The sequence below is a fragment of the Grampus griseus genome (genome assembly GCF_964374135.1).
Source record: "Grampus griseus genome assembly, chromosome: 12".
Lineage (NCBI taxonomy): Eukaryota > Metazoa > Chordata > Mammalia > Artiodactyla > Delphinidae > Grampus > Grampus griseus.
This window is the reverse complement of record NC_139006.1, coordinates 51,812,098-51,827,398: the sequence shown is the minus strand read 5'-3', so window position 1 is coordinate 51,827,398 and position 15,301 is coordinate 51,812,098. Positions and strand designations below refer to the sequence as shown.

The window sequence follows — 15,301 nt, the reverse complement described above, 5'->3', positions numbered from 1 at the left end:
GGTCAAAGTTCCAGCTCTAAGTGGCTCCCCCTCCAAGCTTCTAGGTTTTAATAATTCCAACTTGTTCTGTTTTCCCAGCCCTAAAGATGGTGGTTGTTTCTGGCAGTTACTACCTACACGATAACCTAGTGTGCCCCTTTTGCTTTTCAGTTCTCCAGCACCAATTTAACAAGTCTTTATATTAAATACTCTCAGTTAAAATAACTGACTAAACCCTGACTGAAATATCAGTGAAAGGAAATGAAATGTAACCATATGCAACATAAATAAATCTCAGGAACATAATGTTGAACAAAAAAGCAAATCACACAATACGAGATCATTTATATAAAGTTTGAAATATATATAAAACTAAACATTGTTTAAAAAATAAATACATGTTTAGACCATATAGGACAGGGGTTGGTAAACTATGACTGCAAGCCAAATCTGGCCCAAAGCTTGTTTTTGTAAAAAAGGTTTATTAAAACACAGCCATGGGGGACTTCCCTGGTGGCGCAGTGGTTAAGAATCTGCCTGCCAATGTAGGGGACGTGGGTTCACGCCCTGGTCCGGGAAGATCCCACATGCCGTGGAGCAACTAAGCCCATGCACCACAACTACTGAGCCTGCGCTCTAGAGCCCGTGAGCCACAACGACTGAGCCCACGTGCCACAACTACTGAAGCCTGCATACCTAGAGCCCGTGCTCCACAACAAGAGAAGCCACCGCAATGAGAAGCTTGCGCACCACAACAAAGAGTAGCCCCCACTTGCCGCAACTAGAGAAAGCCCGCGTGCAGCAACAAAGACCCAACAGAGCCAAAAATAAATACATTAATTAATTAAAAACAAAACAAAACACAGCCATGCACATTCTTTTATACATTGACATACATAAGGCTTTTTCCACACTATAGTGGCAGACTTAGATAATTAAGACAGAAACCATGTGTCTCACAGAGGCTAAATATTTTCCATCTGGCCCTTTACAGAAAAAGTTTGTCAACCCCTGATATAGAAAAACAAAAGAATGACAAACACAAAATTCAGGATAGAGATTACCAAAAAAGATGCTATGCTATAATAAGGGAAGGATACATCTCTACAGACAGACACTACCTCAGACTGCAAGGAAGTCTGAGACTCTTCCTAGTCAATCTTTCTTTCTTTCTCCTCTCACAGTTGCCAGACTTGTAGTGAAATTTTAAGTCTCTCCTTGAATTACAATAGCATCATGGTAATTCAATGGGGAAAAGAATGGTCCTCTTAATAAATGATCCTGGACCAACAGACTATCAGTATGGAAAAGTGAACTTGCTATAAAGTTTGTTGCATTTTTAAATCTCTTTAGAAGACAGTTGAAATAAAAGGAATCCAAACTGAAAAGGGGTATGTAAAACTATCTCTATTCACAGATGGCATGATCTTATATATAGAAAATTGTAAGGAATTTACCAAAAAACTATTAGATTAGAACTAATAAATGAATTTAGAAAGGTAGCAGGATAAAAAATCAACTGTTTCTGGACACTAGCAGTGAAAAATCCAAAAATGAAATTAAGAAGACAATTCCGTTAATAGTAGTACCAAAAAGTATAAAACACAATACTTGAAAATAAATTTAACAAAAGGAGTATAAGGCATGTACACTGAAAACTATAAAACATCACTGAAAGAAATTAAAGAAGACCTAAATAAATAGAAAGACATTTTACACACCATATTCAAGGACTGGAAGACTTAATAGTATTAAGTTGAGAGTACTCTCCAAATCGATCTAAAGACTCAACACAACATAGGGGTGGGGGAGTAGGAAATACAAACTGTGGGGTGTAAGACAGGCTCAAGGATGTATTGTACAACACGAGGAATACAGCCAGTATTTTGTAATAACTGTAAATGGAAAGTAACCTTTAAAAATTGAATTAAAAAATTTTAAAAATTAAGAAAAAAAGATTCCCAATCTCCTAATTTATGAGATTAACATATACACAGTACTATATATATATATATATAACAGATAACCATCAAGGACCTACTGTATAGCACAGGGAACTAGACTCAATATTTTGTAATAACCTATAAGGGAAAAGAATCTGAAAAAGAAAAAATATATATACACATATATAATATATAGGTATATATACAATATATACATAAAAAACTGAATCACTGTACTATACACCTGAAACTAACATAACATTGTAAATGAACTATACTTGAATTAAAAACTTTTTAAAATTTTTTTTAAAAGATTCAACACAGGGCTTCCCTGGTGGCGCAGTGGTTGAGAATCTGCCTGCTAATACAGGGGACACGGGTTCGAGCCCTGGTCTGGGAAGATCCCACATGCCGCGGAGCAACTAGGCCTGTGAGCCACAACTACTGAGCCTGCGCGTCTGGAGCCTGTGCTCCGCAACAAGAGAGGCCACGACAGTGAGAGGCCTGCGCACCACGATGAACAGTGACCCTCGCTTGCCACAACTAGAGAAAGCCCTCGCACAGAAACGAAGACCCAACAAAGACAAAAATAAAAATAAATAAATTAAAAGAAGGTTCAACATTAAAAAAAAAAAAAGATTCAACACAATTGCTACTGAAATCCAAGTTGACTTTTGTGCGGAAATTGACAAGTTGATTCTATAATTCTTATGGAAATGCAAAAGACCCAGAATAGCCAGAACAACCTTGAAAAGGAAGAACAAACTTGGAGTATTTACACTTCCTGATTCCAGGACTTACTGCAAAGTTACAGTATACTAAAGCAGTGTGGTACTGCGATTAAAATAGAAATATAGATCAATGGAATAGAACTGAGATTACAGAAACAAACACATTTATGATTAACAGATTTTCAACAAGGGTGGCAAGACAATCAAAGGAGAAAGAATGGTCTTTGCAACAAATGACGCTGGGACAACTGGAAATCCACATGCAAAAGAATGAAGTTGGGTCACTACCCATAGCATGTACAGAAATTACATCAAAATGGATCAAAGCCTAAATGTAATATCTAAAATTACAGAACTCCTAGATATTGGTATAAATCTTTGAGACCTTGGTTTAGTCAATGATTTCTTAGATATGACAGCAAATAAATAATTAAATAAATAAAAGGAAAACACTGATAAGCTGGACTTCATCAAAATTTAAAACTTTCAAGCTCCAAAGGACACCAATAAGAAAGTGAAAAGAGGATTTCACTTGTGGCACAGTGGTTAAGAATCTGCCTGCCAATGCAGGGGACACGGATTCGAGCCCTGGTCTGGGAAGATCCCACATGCCGCAGAGCAACAAAGTCCATGTGCCACAACTACCGAGCCTGCGCTCTAGAGCCAGCAAGCCACGACTACTGAAGCCCCCTTGCCTAGAGCCTGTGCTTCGTCCACAACAAGAGTAGCCCGCACAACACAACGAAGAGTAAGCCCCCATTTACCACAACTAGAGAAAGCCCACGCACAGCAGTGAAGACCCAATGCAGCCAAAAATAAAAATAAATAAATAAATAAATTTTATTTAAAAAAATAAAGTGAAAAGACAATTCACAAAATTGGAGAAAATATCTGCAAATCATATATATGACAAGGAACTTGGAGATGGAATCTATAAAGAACTCTTACAACTCATCAATAAGAAGACAACCCAATTGAAAAAGATCTGGATAGACATTTCTCTAAAGAACACATACAAATGGCCAAGAAGCACATAAAGAGATGATCATTATTGGCCGTTAGGAAAATACAAATCAAAACCACAATGAGATACCACTTCACACTCACGACGACAATTATAAATAAAAAAGATGGATATAAAGTGTTGGTGAGAATGTGGAGAATCTGGAATCCTCATATATTGCTGGTGGAATGTAAAATGGTATCGCTACTTTGGTAGTTCATCAAAAGGTTAAACAGAGAATTACTATATGACCCAGAAATTCTACTTCTAGGTGTATACACAAGAAAATTGAAAACATACATCCACACAAAAACTTGTACATGAATGCTGACAGCAATATTATTGATAATAGCCAAAAACTGTAACAACCCAAATGTCCTTCAACTGGTGGTTAAACAAAATATGTATTGAGCCATAAAAAGAAATGAAGTAAAGATACATGATACAACATAGATGAAACTTGAAATCACTATACTTAATGAAAAAAGCCAGTCACAAAAGGCCACATGTTACATTATTCTAGTTATATGAAATGTCCAGAACAGACAAATACAGAGACTAAAAGCAGATTAGTGGTTGCCAAGAGCTGATATGAATGGGGAATAGTTTCTGTTCACTATAAAATACACAAACTATTATATGAAAAAATACTTTCAATTTTTTATAAGAACTTGCAAATTCAACTATTCACATCCTAGTGTGAAGTGTACACACTGGGGATATAAGTAACATAGGCAGGCTTTTTGAGCTAATCACAGTTAAATCCTGTAGATAACTAAACGTAAAACAGTTGACCCTTAAACAACATGGGTTTGAACTGCGCAAGTCTACTTACAAGCAGATTTTTTTTCAATAAATATATTGCAAAACTTTTTGGAGATTTACAACAATTTGTATAAGCTTGCAGACGAACCACAGAGCCTAAGAAATATTTTTTAAAAATTAAGAAAAAAGGTGTGTCATGAATGCGTAGAGTGTATGTAAATATACATATAACATTCAAAATATGTGTTAATTGACTATTTATGTTATCAGTAAGGCTTTCATTCAACAGTAGGCTATTAGTAAAGTTTTGGGGAGCCAAAAGGTATACGCAAATATTCAACTGCCCGGAGTTCAACACCCCTAACACCTGTGTTGTTCAAGGGTCAACTGTAATCAGTAACAAACTAGACATTGAAAATTTCAATATCTGAACATAAACCAGGGACTGAAAAACATTTTTTATATAGAATTCGATAGCAAATGATTTTGGCTTTGTGAGCATTCATCTTTACAGCGCCTCTGCCATTGTAATACGAAAGTGGCAATAACATAACACTAAAAGACTGAGAGTGGCTGTGTTCCAGTAACACTTTACTCACAAAACAGGAAGAAGCAGATTTGGCCTACAGGTCATAGATTGCCAAACCCTGAGTTAAACTCTGGTTGGGGAGACAAAATATAACAAAAAGTAAAGTGAAATAAACCAATCAGATAGAGCATATACCAAAGGAATGTACAGACACTATTAAAGAGGCGAAGAAAGACAAAGGAGAAATCAATGACTGAGCTATAAAAATAAAGTCTTTATGATATTATTTGCCAAACGAAGGAAATAATAACAATAATAATACAGGCTAATTTTGTTTTAATAAAGCATTTTCTTATATACAAAGGTTTATCCACCATCAACTAACAAATTTACATGAACAAAAGTCACAAAGGACACCTAATAAAAGAAAAAAATTGTCAATTTGATTTACTAACTCCACACAGATCAGGATTTAAGTCTTTGGAGACATACTAAGACAATAAATGTTTCTTAACTAAGGCTTAAAGCAAGCCTGGACATTTTGGAACAAAATGAGTAACACACATTTTATATTCATACTAAGCAAAGCATCCTAGAATCCTCTGTATCTTTAAAAATGCTTGTAGATCATCTAATGTTCTTTCAAGGGCTCCTCTACCCTTATCTATCAGTTATTGGTCAGCATAAAAAAATGACTTACTGGTTAGCATTTATAAAGACTGGAGAATAAGGAAAAAAAAAAAAAACAGAAAAAGAAAAAAAGAAATTACTGACCTGTTCATCTACTGAATCCCCTGCACCTTTTAAAGACTCCATGGAGACTGAAGTAGCAGTCACCCTGGAAGTCTTAAGTTTAACATCAGCTTTTGGATTCACCATCTTGTGTCTTGATCTGATATTTCCTCCTGTAGAAATTCCTAAGGATTTCCATCAAACAAGATTTCAAAATTATATCTTTTCATTCTCTTAAACCCTCCCCCCATCAACCTCCTCCTTGATATCCTCTACTTATGGCACTTGATGGGGAAATCTCTTACTTTATAAACTTCATTTTAAGGCTCTGTTACTAAATAATGAATCATGAAAAGATGATGTTTTGCATGCAAAGATTCAACTGAAGTATTTTTAAATGGGGATGTGAACATCTGTAAGTCACATTAAAACCAATAAACTACAACATACCATACATACCTTAACTTATTGAAAATTAAAAATCTGATTCTTCACACAATTAGGATGCCTCCAGTGGTTCAGTTTTACTACTCATCTCTTAACAACCAGTAAGTAAGCTTTAAAGTCTATTACATAAACACTATATAAAGAAGTTTTCACATTTTTTTGAAATATAAAATTTAAACTATTATTTGTAATATGACAAGAAAGGAATCTCTTGCTCTTTAACACATGAATGAAGTATTCTGTAAATTCATCAAAAGCTGACTTGCCCAGCCAGCCCCTAAAATAAGGCAGTATTTCAAACCTTAGTGGGGTCATACCAAACATTAAAAAAAAAAAAAAAAAAAAAAATTAGGTTCTGATGAACTGTTCTGCATCTACTTATACCTGCAAAGTTATCCTAATGTTTTTATTTTCTCCTAACTCTTAAGAAGCAAAGGAAGTTTACCAAATTAATGCATAAAATCATACCTGGAACATACACTACTGACTGTTCTTCATCAGAAACTATGCAGGAAGACATAAAGGAAAATACTAGAAAAGATTATCCAACATCCAAACATTGCTGTTCTGTATTTGTTATAATTTGTAATTTGTTTTGACCTGGGAGTTTATAACTAGCTTTTAAAAACAAAACTAGAAAGCACCATAATTAAAATAAATGTAGCAAAATTAATAATCTTTTAAAGTTAATCTTTATACATTCACAACTATCTGCTTTGTAAAAATTTTGGAAGGCCTTGTTCCATAAAAGTTTTATCCATGCTTATTCCCAAGTGAGATACACTACAAATTAGTTTCCTTTCATTTTCTTTCCTTTCGTAAACAAGGAGTTAAATACTCCATTTTGCTCATCATCGGTGAATGACAAGTTATTTTAGGCATGAATTCGTAATTTCAAAGGGAGCTTTAGCTTTTAATTTTAAAGTAAGCTTCAGCATTGACATATATACAGTACCAAATGTAAAACGGATAGCTAGCGGGAAGCTGCTGCATAGCACAGGGAGATCAGCTCTGATGCTTTGTGAGGACCTGGAGGGGTGGGATAGGGAGGATGGGAAGAGGCTCAAGAGGGAGGGGATATGGGGATATATGTATACTTATAGCTGATTCACTTTGTTGTACAACAGAAACTAACACAACATTGTAAAGCAATTATACTCCAAAAAAGATATATTAAAAAAAAAAGAATCTGTAATTTCAAAGTGAGCTTCAGCTTTGAAGAACAAACACTGTTTGGGGGCAAGTCAATCATGCCAACACAAAAAACATTTTTTATTCTTCTGCAGTATATTCATGAAATGTCTCAAGAAGCCCTACTATTTAACAAGTTGAAGAAATTTAAGACAAAAAGGACTATTCTGAATTTCAAAAGGAGAAATTCAGAAAGGCTAGAACACTGCTATAGAAAGGGAACCAATATAATAAGAAAGTTTACTTTCCAGAAATAAAATTTTATTCAGAACTATATCTAAATCCAGGTATGTCCACCATTTGATAACCTTCTATTACACTTCCAGGAAGTAAGTGTCTAAACAATTTTTTTCAAATGATCTAGAAAATACTAAAGTTTTGTTACTTTATAAAACACTTTCTTTTCCAAAATTTGTAGACAAACCAATTATTAACTATTTCCTCCTGGGAAAAGGCTGGAATAAAACAGTGGATTAATAACATGTTAAAAAATCAATATATTTCAGTTCAGAATCAATTCTAGTATTGGAATCTTTTCAAGGAATGCTGATTGGAAATGCCTAGAATCCCTATGGAACACAAAGATGGTGCTTACTGTCTGAACTGCCAGGTGGTTTCTAACAGCTCTCTGCAGCACTATCACAGCTTCAAGCTTTTGGCTGATAGGGCCTCTAAAAACTTTAAATTCCCTTACACATCAGGGATGGAGCTTAGAAAATCTTAGGAGGCACATAAGACAAGTAAACAAGCAAAAACTTAGACCCCACAAGTCCAAGGAAATTGACTGCAACTAACACTGGAGCAGAGAGAGAATTTCTAAATTCACTGACATACAATCCAAAAAAAAATCCTTACAAAATGAAATTGTGCACGCTCTTTAACAGCAGATTCATTTTTTACATCCCTTGGGACTGCACACACTGCAGGTGCTCAATAAATGTTTAATCATTTGCTGTTGGAAATATACACATGGGAGAAAGTACCCAGCGGAAAAAAGTCAAGATGACCCAGGACATGTTCCATACGGCAGTGTCTTCAACTAGAGTATAAAGTAGTGATGAATTTGCAGAACATTCTCCATCTCCAAGGATGACGTATGGAAAGACTGACATAACAGAGTCCTGGAAAACATACTACGCTTCTCTGGATCATTCACAAAGGAGCCTGCTCAACAGCTGGAAGAGACCAGCCACTGAGGACCCCACTCAGCTGCACCTTGATTTGGAAGCTCATCAAGTATTTTACACTTTCTCCTCTCTTCTCAAACCAGATGCCACTTCCCCCATCCTTACTCTAAGCTAATAACTTTGCTTCCTACTTCTTTAAGAAAAACCAACTGTAGAAGCCTTCCACAAGCTTCTGTTTGCAGATCACATGATACTACATATAGAAAACCCTAACGACTCCACCAAAAAACTGTTAGAACGAATAAATAAATTCAGTTTGTTTATAAACAAAAGTTGTAGGATACAAAATCAATATATAAAAATCTGTTGCATTTCTATACAAGAATAACCAACTATCAGAAAGACAAATTAGGAAAATAATCCAATTTACAAATGCATCAAAAAAGAATAAAATATCTAGGAATAAACTTAACCAAGGAGGTGAAAGATCTATCCACTGAAAACTATAAGACATTGATAAAAGAAAATGAAGAAAACACAAATAGATATTCCATGCTCATGAATTGAAAGAATATTGTTAAAATGTCCATAAAGCAATCTACAGATTCAATGCAATCTCTATCAAAATTCCAATGCCATTTTTAACAGAAATAGAACAAACAATCCTAAAATTTGTATGGAACCACAAAAGACCCCAATTAGACAAAGCAATTTTGAGAAAGAAGAATAAAGCTGGAGGTATCACACTTCCTGGTTTCAAAATATTACAAAGCTATAGTTATCAAAACAGTACAGTACTAGCATAAAAACAGACACAAAAGACCCCCATGATAGCTACACTTTTCCTGCTTTATTTTTCTCCATGGCACCTGTAATCACTGGACATATAATATTATTTTACTTATTCATGAACTAATCTCATTTCACTAAAATGTAAGCAGCAAGCGGGTGAAGATTTGCATCGTTTTGTTCAATGTTGTATCACCTAAGGTCAAAGCATGCCTGGCTCATGGTAAACCATCTATGAACGAATGAAATTGATATTTATTTAATCCTATGAGGCACTGTCCAACAACTCAGTGTTATCCTTCTCTTTTTGTCCTATTCAAAATATGCACACAAAACCCACTAGCTACATCCATGCCAAATTTCTTTTCAAGTATAAAAACGCTAAATAAACAGACCTTAACAAAAGTTTTTATAAATAAGACAGAAATATTTGAAATTGCCTCCATCCAACCTATCCTTTCTAATCATTTGTAATCTATCTTCAGCTCTTTATCTTAAGAACCCAAATATTTACCTTCTTCAAATACAAAGATTCCCAACAAATATATATATTTTATGGCAAAGTCAAAGAGACACAATATATACGAAATGTATATTGGACCTCTTATTGGGTTCTATGTGCCACCTTAGTTCTACTTGGTTCATTTGGAAGTGCCTCAATAAGACAAGTACAGCAAATTATAAAGAGTCTTTAATGCCCAAGTTTCCGGAATTAAAGTAGTAATGAGAAACCCAAGGCAGAAGTGGTAGAGAGAAATAAGTATACCTACCCTAACCAGGATCTCAAGAAAATAAACTTAGTACTTCCCACTCTACCCTAACCTTATGAGTTTGAATCACTTACCAACAACGTGCGTATTATTATTACTAACCACAACTATTTTCCTGACTAGTGTATTATTTTAACATCAACGTAAAGTCTCTATTTTTAATTAAAAACTCAATGGCAGAGATTATAGCTACCGCAATGTTTTGACCAGGTCCTTTACAGTTCTAACTAACATCAAGTTCATAATATTGTTAATGATAATACACTTGAGTGCATTTCAGCAAATTTAGATACTGAAGAAACACTAACTTCTTTTGATATTACCAGGAGCTATAATGAAGGAGGAAAGCAGTTTATGGCCAAACGGGCATATTCTACTTGCAGATTTAAGCCATAAATGACAACATGGCCTACTCATTGTTTACACATTGGGTATAAAGACATACCTTGTGCAAAACAGCACTGCTGAATCATATTGTGCAGGAGATACATAACTCATAAGAACAACAGTATGAAAAAGGTGATATTCAGTCACAGATGATCTGTCCTCAGATGACAGAAACATCTAGGACTAGGAAATCGCTCAATCATATTTCTCTAATTGCTTAGGTGAAACACTGAAAATCTTTCAATAGTGTGAAAATAATACCAGATTATAGGTGCATAATTTTTGGTCTTTTTCTATTGAAAGTTCTAATTATAAATGCTTTGGGGTGGTCTGGGAAGTCATCATTGTGACAAGAAAAGAGATCAAGATCAAAAGACACGTGACTAAATCAAATGATTGATAATTATTGTTATGCTTTTTAGCAAAGATTCAGTAACAAATTTATATTTGACATTGCTTTTATGTCCTATAGAGATTAAAATGAAAATATCTGAGTCTGGATATTAATTGGTCATTATGTGGAATAGGAAGGGTGATAGTGGTAACCTTGCAATTCCTTTCAAGCATCTGAATTTCTACAGAATGTAATCATCACCATTTTCCCCATATAATTTCAACTCCCCACTTTGAATGGGAAGATTAGTATTTTACATAAATGTTTAGAGTAAGGGAGAGTGTAAGACAAAAGGAAGGCTATGTGACTTCTATATGAAATAGGGAGTAATATGACTGCACGAATAACTGAGAGTACAGTGTTGCTAAGACCAGGAGCATAGATTTAGTTTACATACCTATTAACTTAATCAGACCCACTGCAACAGACTGTCTCCCCTCCCCACGCCCCACACACATTCTATATCACAACAATATTCTTACATATTCTGTATCAGCACAATAGCATTGGTTATACAGAAAGTTAAGGAATAATAACCAAAGCCACATGGATGGTTATGAAAATGATTACACTAAAGAAGCACATTATAAGCTAATAATCTTCAAATATCTCTATCACAAAATTCTAACAATGCAGAGGTAATGTTTCATGAGAAAGTATGACTCATCCCAATTTCCTAACTTCCTAATTCAGCCCACTTGTTCCCAGTGTACATATTCTACTGATAGGTAAAGAAAAAAATATTTTATTTGCACAGTGCATCAGTGTGCTTTTATCCACCGTGTACACGATTTCACTTGATTCCCACCGACCTATCACACACAAGTGTAATTATGTTTAGAAAGTGCATAACACTAAACACGGAGCAACAAGAAATGCAAAAATATCCCACTCTCCACGGCATGACACTTTAATCCTAGTAATTCAACAAGGGTAACTGATAATACAACGTTCTAAGTTTTACTGAGAGCTAAGCAGAATGTGCAAAGAAAGATTCTGCCAAAGTTAAGAGCAATGCTTCCAACAATGCCATCACCAATCCTAGTAAACAGACAAAAAGACTTGCCTCTGCGGGCACCCAATACACTGAATGCCTTCCTTTCAGGTAACACTCCTCTAACATGAAACAAATTATCAGAACCAAAGATCAGCCTAGAACAGTCTACCTAACACAGGGAAAGAACCAGTTTTGTCAGACATCTCATCATAGATACTAATCTGGGAATACTACTGCAAGGATAAAAGCGCCACAGCTTCTCTACCATAAAACAACCCAAGAACTTCAGTCCTGCTAGTGGGACCCGCAATCTACATGCAAATCAACACCACTTCCAGGCCCTAAAATCTGCATCGCGTCCTATTCCATAATCATCATCACCAGATCATGTCCGCGTGAAACCAAGTCCACACTTCTCCAAAGATCTCAGTATGAAAATAAATCACCACTGACAGGCCTTCTAAGTCCGACAAGGTCCCGACTTACTCTTAACAACGCAGACTGAGGACACTCCTAAACCAAGACAAAAAGCTCTTGGACCACCCAACACCATGCACTCCTCCACAAGCTCACTCCGAAGAGACTAGGCCGGCCGGAGGTCATCCCGGGCAGAGGGACCCTTCCAGCCCCAGGAGAGGCCAAGACTCTAGGCCATCTTTCCAGAGCTCACCGCCAAGGAGGGCTGGGAAACATCTGTGCCGAGTCCCCACGCCTGAACTCCAGCCTGGAGACAGTGCAGGCTCTCTGACACCTAATACCCAAGCAAGAGCATAGCCCAGCACCCGGACGGCGGCCGGACGGGACGGCCCCGCCACCGGGGTCCGCGGCAAGCTTCTTCCCTGCACTCCGCGTCCCTCGCGACCGTTCGCCGCACCGGGTAAAGCGCCGGCGCCCCCTGCCAGGCGGGCAAAGGATACAGTCGCGGCTCCAGAACGCCGCCGCGCCGAGTCGGGAGGGGCCCTCCACGTCCGCCATCTTGAAACAACCGCCACTCGGGGCGTCCCGCCGAGGCCGTCCAACCCCGGCCTCCAGGCCCGGTCCCGATTGGCCGCACTGCGCAGAGGCCCGCCCCCGCTTACGCAGCCGGCCCCGGCGGGGCGGGAGGGTCCGGGCGGTGGAGTCGCCGTGTCCCGGCGGCGTGGTGTGGAGCCCCCGCCGGGGCGGCGGGAACGAGCACCTCGTAGAACTGCTACTCCCAGAGCAGCCCGGGCCCCCCATCTCCGCCCAGCCGCGCTCTCAGGCTCCGAGCACTACAACTCCCGGCATGCCGTGAACTTGACGGCCGCGCCTCCCGGGCGGAGTCCGGCCCTCCCGGCCGCCCGGCTCCCCCGCCCTGTCCCAGCCGCTCCTCAGACTGCGCGCGGAGCTGGGATGCAAGCCATGGAGGAGACACCGCCCCCGTTGCTGGGCAGCAACAAGCCGCACCTGGAGAAGCTGACCTTGGGGGTCACCCGCATCCTAGGTGAGTGGGACGGGGGGGCCGTGGGGGCCACTGCGGGACGAGGGGTGTGCCGTGGAAGCACGGAGGGAAGGCAAGAGCCGGACCCTGTAGGCCAGTGGGCATCGCGGCTGTAACTTCCGTTGTTAAGGGGGAAATTGGGGAATGGGGTGCTTGACTAGGCCGGGGAAGGGTTTGCGGGGAGTGTGGATACAGAGATGTGAAGCTCGAAGGTCGCCCCACCCGAAGTCCCACAACAGGGCCCAAGAAGGTCGGGCATAGATGTTCAAAGGGGAGGCAGCAGGCACCTGACAGTTGGGGGGTTGGCTGTCCCGAGAGGCCTTCTTGGCCTCTGGTAGCAGAGAGAGCTGGGGGAATGTTGCAGCCAACCTCCCAGGGTACCAATTCCCATGCGCCTCCCCGTACATGGTACCTGAAGTGGTCCAGAGGAATCAAGGCTGGCACCATTGAATGAATGGGTGGTTTTCCTTTACTAACCTTTAATAAGCACTAACCTTTACTTAGTACCCACCGCTCTGTTACATGCTGGGGCAACAATAAAATAAAATGAAATGAAACACAAACACAGTTCAGTAATCTGTTATCGCTCAGAAGTAGCACACAGGAGGAGGTGATTGACCTTACCTGGAGAGTTAAGAAATACGTCCCACGGGAGATGATGCTAAATTTTGAAAGACAAATGGGAGTTAGCCAGATAACTAAGGAGGAAGGCAATCTAAGCAGGTCGGAACAGTATGCTTCAGTGCCTTCCCATCGCATTCATAATAGAATCCAAATTCTGTACCATGGCCCACAAGTCGGCTATAATTTGCCCTCATCTGTCTTTCTGACGTTATTTTCACTCTGGCTTTGCCGCAGTAGCCTCCTTGTACCATTAGCACACTAAGCTTATTCCCACTTAAAGGCTTTTGCGATTTACTAGACCTTGCATCTGGAATTCTCTTCCTGTCAATGTCTGTCTCCGACTTCATTCATATCTCTGATTGAATATCATGAGCTCAGAGAAACCTTTCCTGAATATAGTCTTAATAACACCCTTCCCTATTACTCTGTTCCCTTAACCCACTTTTTTTTTTTATCCTCACGGCTTTGTCACTACTTGAAATTATATATTTTACTTGAGATTATATATTTATTTGGTTGGTTTTTTTGTCTGTCTTTTTTTCTGTAGTAGAGGTCCATGAGAATAGGAACTTTGTATTGCTCTTCCCTGTATTCCCCAGTGCCTAAGACAGTAAATGAGGCATGAAGCATCCTGATGTGTTTGGGAGAAGTGATAGATTTTAGAAATGAAATTATAGAGTAGGGCAAGGAGAGGTCTAATCATCAAGATCACCCATATCCTATCTCCTCATTCTTATCCAAACTTCTGCCCTGTTGCTTCTTGTACTCCTGGGCTTAGGCAGGTCTTGCTATTCCACAGGCATGCTTCATTAGTATCTTTATAAGTCTAGGAAGTTTTCTCTAAATAAGAAGTTATTTTCTTTTGATAAATGTTTAATCCACTTAAGTCAAGCCAACTAAATTTCCCTTAAGCTGTCAGCTCGATTTAAAGACCTAAATAATTAAGTGACTGTAAACATTTTAAATTTCATTTATGCATTTAATATATTCTATCTATTAAGCATTTCACATGTCTGGCAAACTGGTAATAGCTACAAGTCAAAAACTACATGAGGAATTAACTGACTCTGTTAAACTTTTAGGAAATCTAGCCTCCTGTAAACAGTCTATTTATAAACTTAATCAAAACCTAATAATTTCAAGTTAAAAAGCACAAGTCGAAAATCATTTGCAGACATACCTCAGAAATGTTGGGGGTTTGGTTCCAGACCACTGCAATAAAGTGGATATCCTAATAAAGTGAGCCACACAAATTTTTGGTTTCCCAGTCCATATAAAAGTTATGATTACACTATACTGTAGTCTATTAAGTGTGCAATAGCATTGTGTCTAAAATAAATGTATATACCTTAAAAAAACTTTATTGCTAAAAAATGCTAAATATCATCTGACAATGCAGGGTTGCCACAAACCTTCAATTTGTAAAAAACACAA

The 15,301-nt window shown here is 38.2% G+C and overlaps 2 protein-coding genes across 4 annotated transcripts in view; one reads left to right on the top strand and one right to left on the bottom strand.

Moving 5' to 3' along the window:
• Positions 1–12,783, bottom strand: part of KIAA1328 — a gene marked incomplete at its 5' end in the record, with an annotated part of 379,366 nt that extends 366,583 nt beyond the window's left edge. For 2 of the 3 annotated variants that reach the window (XM_082668275.1, XM_082668276.1), the window contains 3 exons: positions 5,725–5,867; positions 6,598–6,633; positions 12,702–12,759. In XM_082668275.1, the coding sequence (XP_082524401.1) occupies positions 5,725–5,867; positions 6,598–6,633; positions 12,702–12,759 (237 nt within the window). Of the gene's footprint in view, positions 1–5,724; positions 5,868–6,597; positions 6,634–12,701 lie in introns of all 3 variants that reach the window. The other variant, XM_082668274.1, reaches the window with a different exon arrangement.
• A 342-nt stretch (positions 12,784–13,125) lies between these two features.
• TPGS2 (tubulin polyglutamylase complex subunit 2) overlaps positions 13,126–15,301 on the top strand; it is a 50,411-nt gene continuing 48,235 nt past the window's right edge. The window contains exon 1 of the mRNA XM_082668329.1: positions 13,126–13,246. Coding sequence (XP_082524455.1) covers positions 13,156–13,246 — 91 coding nt within the window. The 5' untranslated portion in view covers positions 13,126–13,155. The remainder of the gene's footprint in view (positions 13,247–15,301) is intronic.